The sequence below is a fragment of the Pleurodeles waltl genome, chromosome 1_1, assembly GCF_031143425.1.
Source record: "Pleurodeles waltl isolate 20211129_DDA chromosome 1_1, aPleWal1.hap1.20221129, whole genome shotgun sequence".
Classification (NCBI taxonomy): domain Eukaryota; kingdom Metazoa; phylum Chordata; class Amphibia; order Caudata; family Salamandridae; genus Pleurodeles; species Pleurodeles waltl.
Window position 1 is genome coordinate 614,172,648 of NC_090436.1, and position 24,383 is coordinate 614,197,030.

General features: G+C 45.3%; 1 protein-coding gene across 2 annotated transcripts in view; it reads right to left on the reverse strand.

The window, feature by feature from the left end:
• The window catches only part of TMEM232 (transmembrane protein 232), a 756,305-nt gene that overhangs the window by 492,886 nt on the left and 239,036 nt on the right, over positions 1 to 24,383 (reverse strand). Inside the window, exon 11 of one of the 2 annotated variants that reach the window (XM_069226429.1) lies at positions 8,586 to 8,761. In XM_069226429.1, the coding sequence (XP_069082530.1) occupies positions 8,586 to 8,761 (176 nt within the window). Of the gene's footprint in view, positions 1 to 8,585; positions 8,765 to 24,383 lie in introns of both variants that reach the window. The other variant, XM_069226419.1, reaches the window with a different exon arrangement.

Consider the following 24,383-nt stretch of genomic DNA (forward strand, 5'->3'; position numbering starts at 1 on the left):
GCGTGATTTTTGCCCGGGAGTATAAATACGACGCATTTGCGTCGCCGTCATTTTTTTAGACGGGAACGCCTTCCTTGCATCTCATTAACGCAAGGAAGGCGTTCACGCTAAAAAAGGACGCTCTTTGCCCATACTTTGGCGCTAGACGCGTCTAACGCCAAAGTATAAATATGGCGTTAGTTTTGCGCCGAATTTGCGTCGAAAAAAACGACGCTAATTCGGCGCAAACGGAGTATAAATACGGGCCTAAATTCCAGATTGTGCGGACCGGATTATTTCTGATTTTAACATGTACTGAATTAAGACCTGAACTGAAAACGTCCCTGCTGAATGCTGAGGGTTTTGTAGGAGTCATGTCCTCGGTCTTGAAACGACAGTGTTGGCTTGTGCAGTACAATTTGACGGGTTGGCGCTGTCTGTAGGGTAGCTTTCTAGAATAAACTGAATTTTCTCAATTGGTTTGCAAATTTTTAAACTGCCGTCATTAGTCCCAAAGATTGTGCTGTGGTGTAAATGTATTTGAATTATGTTAATGCTAAATCAGTCTTTTCTCCAAACAGCCTGGAGCCAATGATGGGCAGCTCATTTACAGATTTTTGCACATCATCAGAGGACTCAGTTGATCACACCCAGGCGCTCCTTCTGAGCACTAAACTGATACCAATAGCAGTCTGCAGATGCAGTACATGTCTATTCCAGCTCCGAGCAAATAACTAGGCTTTGTCCTGGACATCATTTCTTGTCGGGGCCTCTAGCCCCCGACAAGAAATGTCCCACAGTGAAAGGTTCAGTCTCCCCAGAATGCAAACTGCATTAAGGCATGGAGAAAACATTCTGTCACTGGATTCTATCATTCTTTTTGATTTCCCATTCTGTAGCTCAATATGAAACGTTTTTAAGGTCGTTGTAAGACTTATCAAGGTAGAAGAAGACCTTTAGATCAAGATGAAAGGGTGTGGGAAGAAAAGCACTGACATCCGCACATAGGAGTGGCATACATACCTGGGTCCGCTCCATTACTTCTGGGGCAGTATATAGTCACTGCAGAGCTACTCAACACCACCTACTGGTGCACAGCAGCATTATGAAGAATTCCCCAGATCCTCTGTATTATGATGAGAAATATGCTGTTGAAATCTCAGGATCCTTCGAGCATGCCATCAGGTGGCACTACTTGAAGACCTTCCCTAACCCTGCCGTCATCATGGACACTAGTTCGGAACCTGTGCCACACTTCAATGTTCATTGACAAATTGTTCTTATTCTCTTGGAAAATAGATCCAGTGCAGATTACATTCCAGGGTTTTAATCAAGGTGCCTTTTAATCATAAATTATATTTGCAATAGGCGCTCCAGATAGCATCGCTCTCCCTAGGTCAAAATCCTGAAAAACTCCTGCTGGACTCATTCAACGGGTACCCTTTGACAACACGGGATCACCCGCCAACAGTGGGAGCAGCAAAGAATCCAGAGTTGACGTGAGTCAATGTATGAGAGCAACCACGAGATCCAGGAGGCTCACATGGCATAACCTATTTCAAGAGTCCCCCCTAAGCTTTAACCTGCAAAGCAGTGAAGATTGGCTATGATCTCGACAGCATAGAAGGGCTTTGTAGAACTAGGCAATCCAGCAGGAGGAATGGAGGAGGATTTAGGAGGACAGGAGCCACCCTGAGTGTCGCCCCTCCCCCATGCTGAGGAGATCAAGCACTTATGTGGGCGGTAGCTCCTGAGGTTACAGGGCTGCCCGCAGTAGAAAGGAACAGCATAGAGCCTCCGACAGGGCAAGGCGACCTCTCACAGTGAAAAGACCACCTGACAAAGGGTCTGCAAAATAGCAAAGAGACACTACTTGCACAGGCCCCAGAGGAAACATAGGCCCTCATTCCAACATTGACGGGCGGCGGAGGCCGCCCGTCAATGTTGCGCGTCAGGAATACCGCTCCGCGTCCAGAGACCGCAGAGGGTATTCCAAGTTTTCCCCTGGGCTGGCGGGCGGCCGCCGAAAGGCCGCCCGCCAGCCCAGGGGAAAACGACCTTCCCACCATGGAGTGGGAAGGTGCGACGGGTGCTACTGCACCCGTCGCGTATTTCACTGTCTGCTATGCAGACAGTGAAATACAAGCGGGGCCCTCTTACGGGGGCCCCTGCAGTGCCCATGCCATTGGCCCCCAGGGGCCCCGCGACTCCCCCTCCCGCCATCCGGTTCCCGGCGGGAGAACCGCCAGGAACTGGATGGCGGGAGGGGGAGTCGGAATCCCCAAGCCGGCGCAGCAAGCTGCGCCGGCTTGGAGGATTCCTTGGGGGCAGCGGGAAACCGGCGGGAGACCGCCGGTTTCCCTTCTCTGACTGTAGCTAAGCCGCCGCGGTCAGAATGCCCCGCGGGGCACCGCCGGCCTGTCGGCGGTGCCACCGCGTCCCGCGGCCCTGGCGGAAGTAATCCGCCAGGGTCGTAATGACCACCATAGTGTGCCTGGACAGGCATCAAGACAAGCTGCTGTTATTGTTTAGTATACTCAAGACAAAATTATTATAACTGTGACCCGCAAAGATACTTTGGTTAACTTATTCACAAGACCAATAAAACATTCACTGTTTATCAATTTATTCTTGCAATAAATAGAAAATATTTAGATACATTTTTAAGTATTTTTCAGAAATCAAATGCTCACACGTGAAGAAAAGTACAATGACAAGTGATAAAGCAATGCATCAAGAAAAGGTAAAAAGACACATGACTCCTTATTCCCTGTATAATTGTTTGTAAGGTGAGGGAGTACAGTCTATGGATATCTATTGTTGATAGCGATTCAACCTCAGTTCAATAGGAGGTCATTATCAGGACAGAAAGTGAGCACCATATATCTTGTAGGTCATTAACAGGATTGCCAGGATAACCTGGTCAGTCCTTGAAATAATCTTGAGAACGTCTTGTTCAGGAATTAAATCAGGTAGTAAAAGCACCTTGAAGCAGGGGTAGGGTTCTTGTCATGTAACAATGTCAATATATGAAGGCAGGACACAGGGGCTTCTCCAGCATCAATAATTTCAGTTACAAGTTGTCCCTGGGATGATCTCATTCAGAAATTCGGACTTACGGGCAGTGTGTCCACAGATTAAAGCATTCTGGTCCGGATCATTGGGGCCTCTCTCAAATGAGGAGTATTACCAGCGGCCCGAGGATCCTTCACTAGGCCGCTTTAATCTGTGGACATGCTGCCCAGATTTTAGAATTTCAGAACAAGAGTTTGTTCTGAATGAGATAAATGGAAGTTTCTCCCACCTTCCAGAACCACTGCACCAGGGTAGAAAAGTAGAACCTTATACACCAACTGCACCCAGTTGACCCCCAAGAAATTTCTCTTAGGTCCTGGACTCCTGGTGTGACTCAAGGGTTCTGGCATCAAGCTTTTGAGATCTTTGCGATAATGAATGACCCATTCACACCAAGACAGCACCACTCACACCGAAGTTCAGCATGAGCTTCCACCAGCCCACATGTTTTGCAATGCAACATTGACTGCTCGTGGGGTACCACCAGCGCGAAGTACCAGCCCATCATCCACGACACCCAGCCTACTCTTCACGCCACGCCGACAACCTGCAGCGACACTCTCCTTGAGCCTTGTGACCCCTCCAATGTGAACAGGACTCTTGGCACAAAACTTGAGAAGGTAAACCTTCCAGCAGGACTAATCTGGGACTGTATCCAACCTGCACTCTATCTTAACTTTGACCCGGTCCAGTACGACCAGGTATCCCATGTTGGCGCTTTGTAATTTTTGACATCTTTTTCACTTACAACTTTAAAAGTGTATAACTCCAGGTCTACTGATTGGATTTTGTGGTTTGTGTGTCAAATAATTTATTAAAACATACTCTATTTTTCTAAATTGGTTTGGATTTTTCTTGCGCTGTGTTTTAACTTTACAACTGCTTGTGTGCTGAATAAATACTTTACACATTGTCTCTATATTAAGCCTGATAGTTTTTAGTGTCAAGCTACCCAGGTTTAAGCACAGGTTAATTTGGTGACTTTTTGTTGTTCACCCTGCCGAGGTTTGTGGCTGTTGCTGTGACCAGAGCTCACACCCGGTCAACCGACAACCCAATTTCTCACACTAAGATGTTGGCCAGTCGCCTTTACCAGGTGACTGATCAGTTTATTCACTCAAACCAGTTGGGTTTCGTGTCCCCCAGGTAAACCTCACACTTATATTGGGTCTTGGTGAGGCAGAAGAGCCTGAGGGAACCAGCAGTCCTACTGGCACTAGAGACAGAGAAAGCATTTGATTTGGTGGACTGGCCATATCTTATGGCGATTCTCTGAAAGATGGGCTTCAGCCCCCAATTCTAAAACTAGATCCACTTACTATACACAACACCCCAGGCACAAGTGAGGGCGAATGAGACATCTCTCCCTGGTACGATGGCCAAGACAGGGGTGGCCCCTATCACTTCTATTATTTGCACTGACAATGGTGCTACCCGTCGGCTGGATCCGTTACAACGCACAGATACGAGGGTTCTGGTAGGAGCCAGACTGGGAAGATATTATATCTTTGTGTATGGATGATATGCTTCTATATATCTCACAGCCCAAGCAATTGATCTCCAGAAATTTGGAAATGCTGGAGATTTTCAGTCGCTGTACCAGAGTACATACCAATTGGCATAAGTCTGTGGACTTCCCCCTCATACCTGGGAAACCCAGGGGAGACTGGTGGAAACCCTTACAGTGGGCAAGGGACAACTTCCGCTATCTAGGGGTTCACAACACAGGAGACTTGCATGCCGTAATCAATATTAACCTGAGGAAAATTCTCCCTCTGTCACTCTTAGGAGGACAGCCTTTCAAGATGATCACACTACCCAAAATCCTCTATGCATTACAGAATATGCAGTGCAGTGTCTAAAACAGCTTATTCCACAGGATAGAGGGGGTCAGTAGCCTGCTGCTCTGGGACAGGGGGTCCCCACGCTTAGCACTCAGTGTGATGTCCTAGAGGCCATACCAGGGTGGTATAGGTCTTCTGGACCTCAAATAATACTACTGGGCCCTCCAGATTTATACTACTAATGTCTGAGCATTAAAGGCTAAAGGGAGCTGTCCATATTAGCGGATAGATGGCGATTGACTGCAAGAGGGTATCTCAAGGACCTATATGGACAGCCTAAAAAGCAGGCCTTTACCCAGGGCCACTGTGGTCACAGTGTGGAGAAAGGTGACTAAGCCCCTGAGATGGAGCAAGAGACTGATGCTGGAAACGCCATTATATCACACAGAGGCCCTGTTGGCTGGCGGTGCAATTCTGCCTATTTCAACCGTGGCGGAAGCACGCGGTCGCACCGCCGGGACCGGTGGTTTTCCGCCATGGTGGTCCCGGCGGTTTTACCCAGGGGATTACGAGTCCCCTTCCCGCCAGCCTTTCCATGGCGGTAGGAACTGCCATGGAAAGGCTGGCTGGAAGGGGAGTCGCGCGGGAAGGGGAGTCACGGGCCCCTGGGGGCCCCTGCACTGCCCATGCACTTGGCATGGGCAGTGCTGGGGCCCCCAGCCACAGCCCCACAATGCTTTTCACTGTCTGCACAGCAGACAGTGAAAAGCGCGACAGGTGCAGCTGCACCCGTCGCACAGCCGCAACACTGCCGGATCCATTTGGAGCCGGCTCCCATGTTGCGGCCCAAATCCCCGCTGGGCCGGCGGGCGGAAACTCTGTTTCAGAATAGGCACGGTGGTTGCAACTTATGAGGCCCAGAGTCTCTAGGAGAAGTCATGAAACTTCAGTGATTCTACAAATGGGATAAGGTAGCAATCTTGAAGTTGGGAGATATATGGAGCCAGCAGGGCATGTTTCCTTTTGTGGAGCTGCATAAATAATGCACACACCTTTCTGATACCTCTAACTCAAACATGCACTGTCCAGATATGCAACAAGTCTTGATCACATATAGGAAGAATCCCTACTAGAAGTCAGGGTCCTGGCAGCAGCCCTCCAAAAGCATGCAGTCACCCAAATATAACAAACATGGATTAAAATATACAACAGTCTCCACCATTAGGGCAGATTGGAAGGGTAGGACTGGTCCAACTCAAGATCCTCTATACAGCATACTTCACACACACGATTACATAAAATGCGGAGAACTGTTGACAGGAGATGCCTTTATCACTGTGAGCAACAGATCTTACTGGTGTACATAATGTGGCATTGAGCCCTTCTGGGAAGAAATACAATACAGAGTCTAGGTGATGGTGAGGCCAGACCTAGCTATCACACAAGAACTGGCCATATTGGGTGTCTCAAGAGAACAGACCATCACAAAATATGACAGCCTCTTTTGAATCACAGCAATGATGGTATCAAAGTGGGATCTAGATCAGCTATGGGGAAGAGACATTACACCACAGAAAGAATTGAGGACTAGCGGGCGGAGAAAATAAGAAGGGGAGATATGAGTAATTCTGGAGTAGGTGAAACTAGTCTTGCAATGAATGCTCCCATGTTAAGACTGTGTGCAGTTCAAGAATGTGACGATCCTTTCCAGATCCAGAAATGTAACCATGCATGTGCCATGATAGTTAATGGAGTGTGTTTTCTTACTCGCAGAACGTTTAAAAAATCATACTTGCAACTGATTTGCTCCATTTATTTGTGTGGCTGTTGGTGCTGTTTTGCATTAAGAAATGAAAAATCTCATATTGTATATTAAACAGAAAGCACATCTATAGATTGCAGATGATGCAAAACTAAGGCCCATATTTATACTTTTACACGCAAAACTGCACTAGTGCCATTTTGTGGGTAAAAGTATACCGCTGACTAGCACCATTCCTGGACACCGGCCAGGCGCCATACTAATGGAATGGTGGTAGCCGGCGGTAATGCCCGGTCAGCGTCATTGTAAATGGCGCTCACCGGGTGGGGGAGGCCTGGGGGAACCGGAGGTTGTGCGCCGAATTATGGCACGACACTGTTTAGAGCCTAAAAAATGCCTCTAAGCAGAGTAACGCCATCTCCTGGCACACAACCCCAATAGACATGGCTTCTGTCATAGTAAAGACAGGAGTCATGCCCACCACCCAAATGTCCCCTGGGCATGGCAATTGGGCCATGGCTATGCAGGGGGCCCCAAGTTAGGGCCCCAAGAGGAAAACAAAATTAAAAGACTTACCTGGGATGGGTCCCCCATCCTGTGGTGTCCCTCTGGTGTGGTTGGGGGTGTCCCTGGGGCCAGGGAAGGGCCCCTGTGGGCGCTTTCCATGGTCTCTGACCATGGAAACATGCCCACAGATCCCCTAACGTCTGCCCATACCCAGGCATTAAATAATGGCACTAAGCAAGCTTAGTGCCATTATTTAAGGCCCCCAACCCCCTGTTCTTGATTTTAGCACAAGGGATAAATATGGCGCTAAGGCCATATCGTCATTTTCTGCACGGGAATGCCTACCCTGCATCCCATTGGCGCAAGGTATGTTTCCACGTCCAGAAAATTATGTTAACTCCATAACTTTGGCACTAGACGGGTCTAGCGCTAAAGCAGAAATATGGAGTTAAGTTTTGCTGAATTAGCGTCATTTATTTTTACGCTAATTCAGCGCAAACCGAGTATAACTATGCCCCTAACACCTTCCACTGTAAAAGGAAAAGACACAGAAAAAACACTGAAATTATGTAATGTGATGCTAAATAGCACCACCGTGCAAATTAACCCAGACAAAACAGAGTGCTATCTAGTTTATGTAGTTCAGCTCTATGGTAGACAGCGTGAGAAGGAAATGATACATGACTGCTTTTCTTTTTCAACACACACCATACAGAGCACACGGCGCTGTGAAGATATGTTGCCATTGCATTTGAGCTGGATCAAGGAGCATTTCACCAGCCCAACTTGCAGTATCATGAGTGCCATTGCACATGCATTATGGGTAGACAGTCTTACCAAATCCAATACCATTCATCGAACCTTACATTCTACAGAATGTACTGTACTGTCTACCCTGGGTAATGTAAGGTAACCTGAATGCTGGAATTACCAAGGCAAAATCTGTAACTTACTTCATGATTTTGAAACAAATATTTCTCTAATAATGAGTTATGTGTAGGATTGCTGCTCTATCATTCTCTTGCCCTGGAAAAGGATAAATGATGAATAAAACATTGACACACTGGGGCTCCTGGGTGATGCAGTGTTAGAAGATTCATGGAGGTTTGCCTATTACAATGGAGAGGTCTATAAATGATAGGGGATCATAGCCCTGGTGTTAACTGATGACAATTGGGGTATCCACTGAATTTCTTGCAAAGAAAAGAAAAGGACCCCATCCATACTCCAGTAATTATAGCAAAACATTTTATTTCAACTGTGTTTGTTAATAATTTATGTTTTTCACTAAACAGATTAAGACTGTATATCATAGAAATTATATGAAAAGTTTACTAAATATGTTGACATTTAATTATGGCCCTCCAACGTGTTTCATCTCTTTGATATGCAGCAACTTATTTCTTTATAGGTTAGTTAATAATTTTTTTGCAATAAATTCTCCATCCAGACTTCTACTTATGAAAGCCATACTGTACCTCAGCCACTTTGACAGCTGCTAAAACTCGAAAATCCTCCTCGTTGCTCTCTTGTTTGTGAATAGCTTTCCATGCCGCATTTCTTAGGCCTTCTCGATTCACATCTCCACGGAGATGGTTGCAGACTTTGACCAAATTGTAAAGTCCACTGTAGCGGATGGTCCAGAACAGTGGATCTGCTGAAAAATACAATTATTTGAGCATTAGCTGCATTGAGAAGGAACTTACTAAAGCAACGTCAAACTGTGTTCTAATGATTATTAAAAAAATAATTCAAAATAGCATGTGCACTTAGGATAAACTAGAGAGATTATCGAGAAGAGTAGTAACTTGTAATGTCCTAAAAGGTACAGGTAAAGATGTCTTCCATTATTGTAATTTGCACTGATAGAAACCATGCCAGACGAATTACCATTGCCATTCTGTTGGCACATGAAATAAGAGTATTCAAGGACTGCAGCCAGAAAATGAGCGTATTTAGATTTCTTCGAAACCAGAAATACTTGTTTGTCTCTTCTTGCACCTATTTACAGTTATGGGTGATTCTGTGAATCTGGTTTGGAGGAAGGACATAAAGGGACTTTCACCTTGTGAGAGAATTCCCCTTTTCGCACGATCACTCCCATTTTTTATTACAACATTATATAGCTGGTTCAAGACTTTGCACACTGGAGCACTGCTGTCCATTGCCCAGTGCATGTATTCTGACCCCTAAAATATGTAAAAAAAAAAAAAAAGACTAATCCCTGATTGGCATATGCAACTCTTCCGTAAGGCCATTGCATATGATATAGAAACTGCACACATGGTATGAAAAGTTATATTTCACCTGTGGACTGTAGCACTTATTGTGCGTCCACTTCTGTTACAAGGAGCCCTTGGCTTCAGGCCTAATAATGTAGCCTGAATGCTGCATTTTAAGCCTGCCATATGATCTGGCAAAATAACCCTTTTCACAGGCGAAAATCCTTCTTTTTAATAATTAATAATTCACTCCTTGACAGGTCCTCAAGCCACAAGGTAGGTTGCTTAGTTTTTAAAAGTGGGGCATATAGAAATATATTTCTAACATTTCCCTACAGTGGCAAGCTCTCAAAAACTATTTTCATTGTGAAAGGCTCTGGATATCCTATGAGGTAGTGATTAGTCCATATTTATTTTACTATCTCTGGTTTAAGGCAAGCTAGAGAAATAACTCAACAGTTATTTCTAATATTTATCAAAAATAAAAGTTAGAGTATTCATAGTATTCATAAATAACTAGTACAATTAACTTTTAGAAAGTTGTCTTTTCCTTGCCTGAAGCTTCTGGAGGCTAATTTGCACTAGCCTGCCAGAAGCTGCCCTTGCCATTGCTTCTCCCTGATAAGGCGTGAAAACTGTTCCTAGAGCAGGACAATTCCTTAGAACTGTTGGACAGGATGGGCTAGATGTGTGGTATGTGCAACTTGTCAACCCAAGAAGGGCATCTGGGAGGGCTCATGGCTTTAATTTACTTCAAAGGGGGAAGCTGAATCCTGCCGATTCACAGTTAAGTGTAAGAGAAGTCCTAAAGAAGGAAAGTCCTTGTTCTTTAAGTTCTCTGAAGCCAGTTGAGTACCAGCCCTGTTGGAGGGGAAGCTGGCCTCTGAACCAGTCTCATGTAGCTCAGGAGGAGAGGACGTCTCAATTCTCTAAACATACCCCTCACTGGACCATAGGCTTCCTTCAGGGATAGAAGGCCTTGCCATTTTGAATTTCTGGTAAAACGATGCGATGAGGTATAGTTTGCAGTAAGTCAAACAGGATGTACAGCAAAAGTGTGAAGGTTTGCCCTTGGAGCCTCTCCCTTATTGGTTAGGGAGTCCCCCCCACCCACTAACTAGTAAGTCCTCAAAAAAAGCCACCTCATCCACAGCTCAGCAGAACACCTTCTGAAACTGCAAAACAAAAGGAGAGGACAGAATCTGTGTTCTGAAACCAGTTAGATCTGACGCGCTGAACCTGCTCCCACTTGGACCCAGGAGAAAGTATTGGACTCTATGGGTCAGTTGACTGACCACCTGTGTAGCTAAAGGAACATCAAAAAATTAGGCCTTTTCCCTGCAGTGACCGGTGATCATTTGCAGCTGGAAGATGACTGTACCTTGCTGGTGGCCTTTGTTGGAGTAAGTCCTAACTTTTAATTGTTGTCTCCAAGGTCATGGGAGCCTTAGTGTTGTCCAGAAGGGCTTATCCTGAAATTAAAAGATTTGGATTTAAAACAATTTTGAACTTCCTGTGGCGTGGGACCAGCCACCAACTCTATCCACCAAAGGCTCAAACTCGCTGGGCAAGAAATCAGGTTGGTCCAGCATGGACCTTTTTTCTGCCTAAAAATCCAGTTCAACGAACTCTTGGAGCACACCTCCCTGACTTCAGTGCGGCCTTCCCAGATACAGCCTTCTGCCTTTTCTGCTGCTGAAAGCCAAGCTCCAAAAAAGAGCCCTAGTCCGAAGGTATAAATCTTGAGAGGTAGCATTAGGATTGGACGTACTGCCCAGCCAGGGCGCTCACAGGCAGAGTGAGAGTCTCTGCCTGTTGCCTTGGAGAGAGCCTAGTGCGCATGTGTGTTTGACTAGCGCAAAACAACCAGTCAAACGTACATGCGCACTGAGGGAGAGTGCTGTGCACTCCCCCTCTGTCCCTGTCATCGCCCATGGCTGGACCCCTTTTACATGAAAATGCTAATAAACAGTTTATTATTGTTTTCTTGTAAATGTTTTGCAGCTGCTGCGGCTGGCAGAGGTGGGGGGTGATGCTCCTCCGCCATGGTGGAGGAGCCACCCCTGGCTCCATTGCAATCTGGCTGACATCGTGCCTAGGTTCTGGTCAAGCATGAACAATACTTTTTATTGGTTCTTTTCCTCTCAAATCATTAAAAATTAATACTTCTGGGTCCCCTTATTGGGGTTTTGTCATTTTGGTGTAATTTTTGCACTACAATCTTCTTGATTTTTGTACATTTAGGAGGGATTTTTAGCATGTTGTGTTTTTTTACTTTTACAGTCTCAGATATACTTTATTTAGACACCCCGGGCCATTAAATTGCCACGTGCAAGTAGACACAACATCATAAATCATAAAATTAAACAAATTAAATTGTAAATTGAGGGCAAATAGCAGCATGGCATTTCTGAGAATTACTATTCGGTAAACACAGATAACATCGTAAAATGTACAACGTTTAAAAATGTGTCTTGTTAATGCCACATAAGACAAAAACATTGGCGCTTGACAACTGATTTCTGCACCTCTGAAACTGGGAGATTTAGCAGCAAAACCTGGAAAACAATACAATTTTGTGGCAAACAATATAGTTTGCTCATGGCAATGATTCTCTAAAAATTGTCAGAGAAAGATAAAGCAAGCCAGGCAAGAATAAAATGTTAAAAATCCACTTCATAGCCCGTGAAAGTTTCAAACATGCATTGGTTATTTCTAAAGCTATGAGACAAGGCCTTTATCTCTGGGGCATTTGAGACTTTGACTGTTTTGTAACTTCTTAATATTTTGCACATTTTCTCTCAGTCTGTCTGGTCTGTGCCATGGCTCCAGAGATTGAGATCAGGTTTAAATTATTGAAATCCTGTGTTGGTCCAAATAAATTGGTGACTTTCTTACTTGTGGAGTGTAGAAAAGTAGCCTCTTTCTAGCATGGTTACCCCCACGTTTGGCCTGTCTGTCAGTGTGTTTGACTGTGTCTACTGGGATCCTGCCAACCAGGACCCCAGTAGTTATGCTCTCTCCCTCTAAATGTGTTTTTTGGATATTGTTAACACAGTATTCCACTCATAATTGGTATACTTGTGCCCCTTAAAAAGCCCTAGTATATGGTACATAGGTACCCAGGGCATTGGGCGTTCCAGGGGATCCCTGTGGGCTGGAGCATTTCTTTTGCCACCCATAGGGAGCCCATGCAAAGGCTTCTACAGGGCTTCCATTGCAGGCTGTGTGAAAAGGTGCATGCACCCTTTCACTGCTATTTACCCTGTACCAGGTCACTTTTAAGTCACCACTATAGCAGGCCCTCCAGCCCTGAGGGCAGGGTGCAGAGTACCTGTGTGAGGGAACCCCTGCACTAGCAGAGGTGCCCTCACAAACTCCAGGACCATTTTCCTGGACTTCGTGAGTGCGGGGACACCAATTTACGCGTGTACTGGACATAAGTCACTACCTATGTCCAGCTACATAAAGGTAACTTCGAACATAGGCATGTTTGGTATCAAACATGTTGGAATCCCCATACCCCAAGGCTTTTGCAAGCATTGGTTGTAGGATACCATGCACTCTGGGGACTCCTTAGAGGACCCCCAGTATTGCCATTCCAGCCTTCTGAGGTTTTCCAGGCAGACCCAGCTGCTGCCACCTCTCAGACAGGTTCCCCAAGCCTCCGGAAATGCTTTGAAGGGCACAGATGGTGCCCTCCTTGCATAATCCAGGCTACACCGGTTCAGGGACCCCCAGTCCCTGCTCTGGTGTGAAACTGGACAAAGGAAAGGGGGAGAGGCCCCTCCCCTGTTCATCACCACCCCAGGGGTGGTGCTCACAGCTCCTCCAGAGGGTCCCTGGGTTTTGCCATCTTGGATTCCAAGTTGGCTGGGCACTTTGGGAGCATCTGAGTGGCCAGTGCCAACAAGTGATGTCAGAACCCTCACCTGATAGATGCTTACATGTGTAGCTGACCAATCCCCCTTTCAGGGCTATTTAGGGTCTCACTCTTGGCTGGTTCTTCAGATTCGGATTGCAAGATTCCAGCAGGAATCCTCTGCATCCTTTACATAACCTTCTTACCAAAGAAACTGCATCTGGACCCTCCAGGAACTCTACAAACTGCAACAAAGAAGCAAAGGCGACTTCTGCAGCATTGTATCTTCAGCTCCTGACGAAGTGCGTGGATCCAGCATCACGGGTGGTGGACTAAAGTGGTCCTGATGGTCCTGACGACCAACTTTGGTGGAGGTAAGAGCTTGCCTCCCCACGCAAGACAGTACCTTCGCACACTGCATGCTTTGCAGTTACCACGGCTTGTTGGCATCAATCCACAAAGTTCTTCATGCAGCCTGTAGCTCTGGCCCCCAGCACTCCTTCCTGTGATGCACAGCTTCCTTAGTGGTTCCCGGCAGCGTGGGATCCCTTTCTGTAGTGCTGCGTGGGCCTCCTTTTGCACCTTCTTTGTCCCCATGCTGTGGGACTCCTGTATGTGCTGCCTGATCTTCTGAGGGCTATCTGAGTTGCTGAAAGCCCCCCTCTGACTTCCCTCCTGGTCCCGGATAGTGCCATTTTCCGCTAACTGCGAGCTTTACGTGTGCCAAGGCTTGTTGGCGGAATCCAGAGATGCAAACCAGACTTCAATCATCCATCCATCATCATCTGCTCCAACCAGGAACCCGCATCCATCTTCATGGATGCAGTACTGACTGTTGTTCTTCACCAGTGGTTCTTCTTTTGCACCTTCATCCGAGTTAGCAGGACCTCCTGTTCTCCATGAACTCTTCAGTCCTTCTTTGAATTGGCCCCCTTCTTCCACAGGTCTTCAGGGCCAGAAATCTATTGTTGGTGTCATGCAGTGTATTCTGGGTCTTGCAAAATCTTCTTTCTCGTGTTCTTGTGTGTTCTAGAAAAGTCACTGTGATTTACTCCTGCTTTCCTGGGCTCTGGGGTGGGTTCTATTACTTACCTTTGGTGTTCTCTAATACTTCCAGTGCCCCTCTACACACTACACTTCCATAGGTGGGAAACTGACTTTCACATTCCACTTTCTTAGTATATGGTTTGTGTTCCCTCTAGGCCCATTTCTAACTATTGTGACTTTCACTATTTGCATGGTTCTCTCACTCTTTTTACAGCCATTGTTCTAGTGTACATAATTTGTGGATTACTTACCTCCTAAGGGAGTATAGTCTCTGTGGTATTTTTGGCATTTATGTCACCAAAATAAAGTACCTTTATTTTTGTAACACTGAGTATTTTCTTTCATGTTTGTGAGTACTGTGTGAATACAGTGGTATTGCATGAGCTCCGCATGTCTCCTAGTTAGGCCTTGGCTGCTCATCCACACTACCCCTAGAGGGCCTGGCTTATAGATATTGACTAGATTTCAATAATAAGGGATAACTGGACCTCTACCAGGCCAGTCTCCTATGTGGTGGACTACCATCCACCTCAATTAATAGTTCAGTTTATTGAACACCAAAAATGGCAGATGTCTGGTTTAACTTCCCTGTGTTCCCTCAGCTGATTTTGCATATATGCAAAGGCAGTGTTCCTCATAGCTCCCTTTGACATGGTCAGACTGTCTGTAAAAACATTTTTTTTCAGGTAAACTGTCCCCAGTGTCCACGTCATGTGTGCACCAGGTAGCCTGACCAGGGGGCAAGGAGACTGCTGCAAGACTTGCTTACAGTCAGCCTGCTGTTGGTCAGTGAGAGTGTCTGAAAAAGGCCACTCCCTTAACTGAGCAATCTTTTGGATTTCTTGAAAGGAGATCAGGGAGAGGAACTTTTTCTACTTCCTGTCCCTCATCAGTGGCCATAAGCATGTTCATCTCAGCTCTTTCGTTATAGGGTTTAAGGCGGTTTACATGGATACCACTTTTGGGGCTCCTGCAAAAGCCAAAGTCCCCCAAGTAGGTGATTTCCCTTTCCTTTCTAGGATGGGGTAGGGTCCACTCCATTTGTCCTGGAGGGCCTTAGGAGCTACAGGCTCCAACACCCATACCTTCTGCCCTGGTCGGAACTCCACCAGTTCAGCCTTTTGGTCGTACCATAGCTTTTGGCTGGCCTCAAGGATTTTGGAATCTTTTCCTAAGTACTCAGACATTCTGGAATGAAGGCAGAGCACATAGTCCACAGTGTCCCGCTTTGGCTCTCTGATGGGTCTCTCCGATCCCATCTTCACCAGACAAAGTGGTCCCCTTACAGGATACTCAAACTGAAGCTCAGACAAGGACAAACCTAATCCCTTCTGTGGCACTTCTCTATAAGCAAAAAGCAGGCATGGAAGTAAGACAACTGATCTCCTTCTGAGTTTTTCAGGGAGACTACCAATCATGCATTTCAATGTCTTGTTGAATCTTTCAACAAAGCCATTGCTTTGTGAGTGATTTGGGGAGGTGAACTTATAGGTCATACCACATTCTGCCCACAAGTGTTTTAGGTAGCCAGACATGAAGTTTGTACCTCTGCCTGGTACCACCTCCTTTGGAAATCCCACTCTGGTGAATACACCAATGAGGGCCCTAGCTACTGCAGAGGTAGGAGCAGTCCTCAGGAGAATTACTTCAGGATACCTGGTTGTATGATCCACTCCAATCAGTATAAATCTGTTTCCTGATTCTGTTGGAAAATCAAGGGGGTCAACCACTGGAAGTGAAATTAAGGGGGAATTTGGGTAGCCATCTGTCTTGCCACTGGCTTGGTGGGTGGCACAGGAGTTACAAAACACCTTCACCTTCTGGGACATACCTGGCCATTAGAAGTGGTTTAACAACCGACTCCATGTTTTGGCCTGACCAAGATGCCCAACTAGGGGAACATCATGGGCCAAAGTGAGGAGAAACTCTCTAAACTGATGAGGCACTACCACTCTCCTGGTGGCACCATGTTCAGGGTCTCTGGCCTCAGTGTAAAGGTGTCCCTCCTCACAATAGGTCCTGTGGGAGCCATTGATATCTTCCTTTTCCCTATCAGCAGCTTCCTCTCTCATTGCTTCAAGAGTGGGACAGGTCCTCTGTCCATGGCATAGATTCTCCCTAAAGGGTCCCCCTGGTCCTAAGAGCTCTGTCATGTAAGGCCCAAGCTCCTGAGGCCCAGTTCCCTCTGGGGCTAGCAGGTCTTCTCCCTTGAGAGAGGGAACCTGATCTGGTGTCTGATTGGAAGATGCCTTTCTAGGCTTTTTGCCTTTCCTCTTGATTGTTTGGGCCATTATTCTAGACTCCAACTCTACTTTTTCACCCTGTTCCTTGCTCTGTTCTTTTCTTTTTACACAAACCCATTCAGGGATACCTAGCATAGATGTATGGGTCTTTATTTCAACCTCAGCCCATGCTCAGAACTCCAGATCATTACCTTTCAGACCTTGTACAGATCTTGCAGAAGATACCACCTCATTCTTCTGGCCTCTAACCCCTCCCCATTCTAAGGATTCCATTAAGATGGGATGTACCTTAGCCTAATTATCAGTGTTGAGGATTGTATATGTCTCACTAGTTAGACTGTTCTGAGGACACCAGTTACTCAGTCACCATGGTGACACTGGCACCTGTGTCTCTCAGTGCTTCAACTTGAATCCCATTGATATGTGGCTGTTGTCTGTATCTTTCCAGATTACTGGGCCAGACAGCCAGGGCAGCTACATCTACCCCACTCTGAGACTAAAAGTGCTTCAGTAGGCTCACTGACATGGTCATGGCCTACTTGGAATCCCATCTGGAGACTTACCACTACATTTACTGCAGGTGCACTGAAAGCATTTTGTTTGTTGGGACATGTAAGGTCTCCAGTTTGGCGTCCATTGGCTTTGGAGTCATGGCACCAAGCCTTCCTGGGATCTCAATGTTTGCCTTTGTACCCACCCTTGGGTTAGGAAGAGTCTCGGGCCCACCCTCTTGTGCAGAAGACTCCTTCTTTTAGTCTTTATTTTAGTTATCCTCTTTCTCTTGGGGGCTTGTTCACTTCCTTTTGTGGTCTCCCTCACCAGTGGAGATTTTTGTTACCCTTGTGTTGACCCAGTGGTCTGCCTTCTTCCCCAACTCTTGAGGAGAAAGTGGACCTAGGTCTACCAGGTACTGATGTAACTTCTCCTGAACACAATTACTCAACAGTTGTTCTTTCATCCATAAATTGTAAAGCCCTTCATAATCATGCACAGTGTTACCTTTTAACCAGTCACTTAGGGGGTTATTCTAACTTTGGAGGAGGTGTTAATCCGTCCCAAAAGTGACGGAAAAGTGACGGATTTACCACCAGCCGTATTACGAGTCCATTATATCCTATGGAACTCGTAATACGGCTGGTGGTATATCCGTTACTTTACCGTCACTTTTGGGACGGATTAACACTCCTCCAAAGTTAGAATAACCCCCTTAGTGTCTTCACTGAGAAGTCCACAAAATCAACCCAGGACTGACTCAGGGCTTTTCGAGTCTCCCTGAATTTGATACTGTACTCCTCAGGAGTGAGCCCAAATCCGTCAGTCAGGGTATCCTTCATGAGATCATAGGACCTTGCATCTGCCTCATTTAGTGTCAAGAGTCTATACCTGCTCTTTCCTGAGAACGGTTCCCAAAGGAGAGTGCCCCAGTTCTTGTTGTTAACCTCTCTGGACACCCAGGGCATCTCAAAGGCCATCCTCATATTTTGGGGCAATCCCTTTAGAGAGTTTAGAGTCACAGTGCCCTACTCTGTCCCTAGGTATTATGTTGCTGCCTCCATTCATGGGTTCTAAACCCATTTCTGCTCCTTCCCTTTTTTATCACCAGTATCCTGTCCTCCAGGGCAATTCTTTGAGCTAACCTCTCTAGCTAATCTCATCTTTAGAGAGTTCTTGTCTGGACCTTGAGGAACCTGGGCTATTCTCACTAGAGGGGGTGCTCTTTGTACCTTGTTTTTTTTGGGGGGGATACAGGTTCCTCTCTCTCAAGTGCTGCCCTGATCTACAAGGTCAGTGGCTCCATCAACAGTTATTAGAGCTTTAGAGAGGTAGGGTTTGAACCTGTTTTAATGTTGTACCCTTTACAGAAGGCTCTTAACTACTTGTGAGAAAGCTGGAGGTAAGGGACAAGGTTGAGCACCTTCTCCACACCCTCTGTGGTACTCATTTTGTTTCTAAAGTAGGGACCTTTTTGTGCTAGAGACAAAATAGCTAACACAGGTTTTTAAAGTCCTAACTAAAATAAGTTTTACGACTTTTAACTGTTAATCTACAAGGCTGTACCTAGGGCCCTAACAGTACTTTTAAGAATTGGGGAAAATTTCCAATTCAAAAAATGCAATTTAACTAAAGGCAATTTTTGGATTTACTCATGCAGTCACTTATTGGCCAAGTGGTATCAGAAAATGTAAAGTTGCAGATCCCACGCTGCCACCAGTGTAGGATGGTGGCTCTCCCTATGGTCACTAAGAAGAAGTACACCTGCAGAGATTCCAATGGATCCCCAATTGGTTTGCAGAAGCAAAAGTAGATAGGACTAATGTTCTATTTTGTGGTAGTGTGGGTGAGCAGTAAGGCTTATCAGAGGGTAGTGCTAAGCATTTGTTGTACTCACAGAGGTAATAAATGCGACACAAACTCAAAGAATAATTCTAAGACCAAAGTAGAAAAATGACACTTCTTTTTATATATGTTTCAAACCCAAGAATATCGCAATCAGGTGAGTACGTTTTCAAGCGTAAATACTTTGCAGTTTTAAAAATCAATACTTAGTGCAATTCTTAAAGTTCTTCATTGTTAACCAATGGAGAAACAAATGTTCTGCAAACACACGGTTAACAGTGACTTATGGGCCCAAACTCAGATGGCAAAGGAAAGTACTGGGCACTGATCAGAACCACACAAACAGGTCAGACCAGGCGGCAATGGGGAGGCCGCGTACAGGGATGCAGTAAAGCATTGGGTGCCCAATGGCTCTCAATGGGAGTTGGTCCTTGTGATAAACAGGCTGCAAGCTCTGGCTAGTAAACCAGTCAGGAACAACAAACAGGTAGGTTGTAGGTGTGGGGTGCTTGGGATATAGGTGCACCTTTGGTCCTTTTCTCCAGGGCCCAGAGGCGATTAATGCAGGGGTGTCATTAGACATCAGGTTTTGTTATCCAGGAGCACTCGTGGTCAGAAGGTCCTGTGTGATGAGGGTGCAGGCGTCATCAGGGAGTCCAGGAGGGGTGGACCCAGGGTGGACTCCTGCTCATAGGAGCTGGAGGACATCGTTGGCACAGGTGACACACCTCAGATCAGGTCATGGGTGATGGGTGCAGTGGTTGCTAGGTATGTCAGGGTTTCTCTCACCACATGGCTGCAGGAGAGGGGACCTGTGTGCAGAGGCTACAGGCGACTTGAGTGAGTCCAAGATGGGTGAGACCACACTGGCATCTCTAGACAGCCTGAGATCCTTTTGGGCACTGTTGGTTGGCTTCACCTCGGGTCAGTGACATCAAGTGCAGTGGTCACTTCAAGTATCGGGCCTTTGAGGTTCCAGAGGCTGCAAAGTCGTTTCTTGAGGCTTTGTTGCAGAGCAGGTCCGCTGCTCATGGGAGACTTGAGTCTTTATGGAAGACAGGAAGAGTCAGCTTTTTGGCCAGAGTCCTTTAAGATCAGAAGGCAGTCCAGCAAGATCAGCTGCTTCTTCTTTTCCTCTTCTGCAGGTGCAACTCTTCTGTGTCCTTGTCTTTGTAGGTCATCATGATCTGAGTTCTAGGGCTTAGGTGTGCTACCTAAATGCTCAATTTAGGGGTGTGACAGGGAATGCCAGGTGGGTGGTAGCCAATGGGCTGCCCCCCCCTTTAGTGATAACCCTAACCCTAGTGGTCTATTTCCTTCCAAACATGATGGAGGAATTTGAAAAGGGATGTCCACTTCAGCTTGTCCAACTTAGGGGTGCTACTGGCATGAAGTGGGCACACCTCCTAATATGCCTAATTTTCCCGCTTGTGCTGCTGTCAAAAGTGGGGTCAAGACAGGGGACTTGGTCATCTCTGCCATATCAAGAGATCTGGATCGCATTACAAAGGTGGCTAGGCCTTTGAAGCACACTGCCCTGGAATATCTGTCCTGCCTGGGTGAGGTGATGACACTGCCACCCAGTGAAGGCTTTTGTCTCAGACCCTCGAGAGTGCTGGCTCTCACCTTGTGGGGCCAGAAACGTATCTATGGTGGTTTATCTGGTCAGGACCAGTCAGTCAGCACACTAGTAGCTGGTAGGTTTTGAGGGGGCACCTCTAAGGTGCCCTCCGGGTGCATTTACTAATTCATCCTTCACTGGAATCAGTGAGGGTTTATTATTCTCAGGGTCCAGAGGAGCGATCATGTAGCTGGGGAACTTGTAATGACCAGTGTCCAGCACATGCATTTAAAATGTCTTCCTGTTCACTTACTATGTCTCAGAATCAGCAGAGACATAGGAGGGGCATATCAGTTCATGCATGCATGCCCTCACATGTGCCCTGATGCACCCTGCCTTAGGAGTGACTTACACCTGGCACATGCAGTGGTAGGGTACCTGGCACACAGGAATGTGCAACAGGTCATGTTTTCAATCTTACCTGCATCAACACACACAGTCTGAGATGGCAGCATGTGTGGGTTTGGTGAGGGGTCGATGGGTGTGGCACAACTGGTGCTGCATCCCTCAGGGACCTTCCTTAGTACCCCAGGCCCAAGGTACCAGGAATACCATTTACCAGGGACTTACAGTGGGTGCTAAAGAGTGTGCTAATTGTGGAGAACAACTGTGTAATTGTGGTAAAGAGCCCTGGCACTGGTTAGCAGGGACACACTGCACTTCCAGTAAAAATCACACCAGAAACCAGGCAAAATGAGGGGGCTAACCATGCCAAAAGGGGTGCTTTCCTACAATATTCAAGCACAACGTATTTTAAACAAATATCAACATTAATAAAGAAGTGCAAAACAGAAAGATGATAAGAATGTAAAAGGATTGATTGAAAATGGGAAGCATTTTGGAAATAGAAAAAGACAATAAAATATAAATAAATTAAATAGCAAAGGACAAAAATAATTACATCTATGAAAAGTGGACATCTTTGCACAATGAGCCAGCAAGTTGTCATGTATATAACAAATGGGTAAAAACAATGGAACAAAAGTACAGCTTAGAGTCAAGATCATTATAATAAAAAGTCAGTTGGTCAACTTAAAAAGTAAATCAAGGGGAGAGGAGGACCCAGAGGAAGAGAAACTAAAGTTCCTGATATGAAAATTGAAGAAGGTTAGAAAGAAGATAACAAAGCCTAATAAAAGGAGGATTATATTAAGAAAAGGGAGAGGCGGGATTCAGTAATACGACAGGGAAATCAAAGCAATATTATCATTACTATTTCAAAAACAGAGATGTGTGATGAGCCTTTAGGTTATTTTATGCCCAGCTGTGAATTTTAAATAAGCCTTCACAATAACTAATCTTTAAAAATAAATTGGAAAAATACACAAATGTTTTTTTTTTTTTTTGTTTGTTTTTACAAAAAACCTTGATGCCTAAGCAAAACCATAGCAGCCATCTCATGAGAGCTATAGAACGTTTTCAAGCAAATGAGAAACTTCGAAATGGACTGAAGAAAACATGTCAATGCCATTAGAGACAAAAAAGTTGATACAGATTTAGGAGTTTACACAGATCAAATAAATAAGCATGGTTTAAAGAAAAAGCCTAAGTTCTACCCTATTTTAGCGCACAGTCAAAGTTTACATTGACATAAAACCACAACGGGAGGAGATGTGGCCTAACAGCCAAAACATGACTTTGGGTTTGAGGAACCATGTTTAGGGCCAGGCACTGGCTCAACATTCTGTTATTCTGGACAAATCATTCATTCTCCCACTGCCTAAAAATTTTTCATGGAAACTGCTGTACTTTGGACCAAATTTGCACTTTATAAAACTGAAAAAAGAAGAAACTGAAAAAGAGAGGATTAACAGTATTTAAACAGAAAGAGGCAACCAACCAGCAGAAATGTATAACACATATTATAATCAGACCCCAAGGCATGGGTTATAATGTTATGGCTAGGACAGTGTATGTTATGGAATAAGAGAAACCTCTAAACTCTAATTCAAAGTACAACATGCAATAACTGTAACAATATAACTGACTCCTCAAATTCATAAAGATCTTTAAATCCGACCAGAGGAGTCTGGTACATCTTTGATAGGTACACTCCTTAAAAATATGTCAAGTTATATTACTCGCTTCTTATTTTCCATTTGCTGAATTCCCCCATCTACATTAGAGATAGAACATACTTGCTCTGCAAGATTTAGGAAGTTGCTAACCTCAGATATTGTGTCTCTGTATAATGGTGTGGATGTTTTTGCATTTTTCTTAAGAGCAAGGTTGACAGGTTTAATACACACAGATACTGTTTAAAATACTGGAGCATTGTTTACAATGCAATGTGTTCATATTGGGCAATCGATTATTCCATCAAATGAAAAGAATGGCCCTGGGCATTTCATTTTCTCCTATCTATGCTGACATCCTAATGAGATGGTGGTGCCACAGGACAGCCTGGAAGCAAACATGGAAAAGGCAATGTTATGGGTACATTGCTAACCTCATTTTAAAATGAAAGGGGACAAATGAAGAGGTGCCAGAATTTTAAATGACACTGAACAGAACTGAAATGAAGATTCAACTTGTCTGCAACATCGGTGAACAGAAATAAACTTTCTACCTGGGACAATAATGAATGAAGATAATCAAATGAAAAGCAAACTCCATCATAAGTCAAGGTCAATGAATACTGAACTCTATGTGAGAAGTGGTCACTCAACAACATGACAGTAGAGTATTCCCTATGGGAAGATGCTTGGAGCAAACAAAATAGCTCCAAAGTGAATGGGTAGAAGAAGCACAGAAAATTGATTAAGAGATTTCAAGAGAGAGAATCCTTCAAAAGTTGTGATACCAGTCTTAGAGTAGATAATAAGAGACAAATGTTTATTAATTCCTGCAATGAATAACAATATGTGTCAATATCAGTTGATACTAGTGAAGCAAATCTTTTTTGCACATACACCTGAATTAGTTGCTTTTATAGATCTGGACCGATAACGTTTCAGACTTATGGGCTGTGAGAGGCTCCTGTTATAAATGAAGGTAACTGATTAAATGGAAGAACTGTCATACTACAATTTTGTGTAAATCATATTTAAATGAGCTCAAACTGCAGAAAGGTTCTCACCATCATCGTAAATAAAACCTAAACCCTAGCATCTGGACTGATCTGCAGCCTTGACACAATGTTTTGGTGCTGAATTTGTAAACAAAATAGTTTTTGGAGATTGAAGGGAAATTTGACAGTAAGTAAGTCAGTTGTCGCTATCCCTTTATGACGATAGGGACGATGGCAACAGTACTGGCCAAGTTTCAGGAGACCCAGCGCCTGCAGGAGGAACAGTATTTGGGCTTCAGGGAGGAACTCATATCCATCAATTCCACCCTGGGCACCATCGTAGGGGTGCTGAAGGAAGTCCTCAACACCAGGAGGGACACTGTGGCACAACAAGGGGCCCCTGACACTAGCCTGGACGATGAACTTCTCACCAACTCCGCCGGCGCTAACGGACAGGAGGCACCGCCACAGGACCACCACACCAGCACCCCACCCCCTGCAGAGGGTGAACCACCCGCAAACGGTCCCTGAGATCCAGGACAAAGACAGAGAACGATGCCAAGACCCCCGCCAAGAAATGAGACCACACTGAATGTCATCCTTCTGTCCCACTTTATCACCCTGTCCATCCTCAAACTGCCCCAGCTCCACTTCCTATGCCCATTTGGGCAATGCTCCTGTGAGACTAATAGACTGGACTCTGCCATGGACATTCCTCCACCATCACCTCTCACCATTTTACAACCCCCTCCACTATTGAGCACTTAAATAAACACCCTTGAAGCACAAAGCAATCTGGAGTCAGTCCGTGATTTTGAAATAGTGTGTTAGCAATTACAGTGTCAAAATGCTCTTTCAAATGTAATGTCAACATACTTATGTCACACAGCTCTAGTCCATGAGGAAACAAAGCAGATGTCACACAGTGGGACCC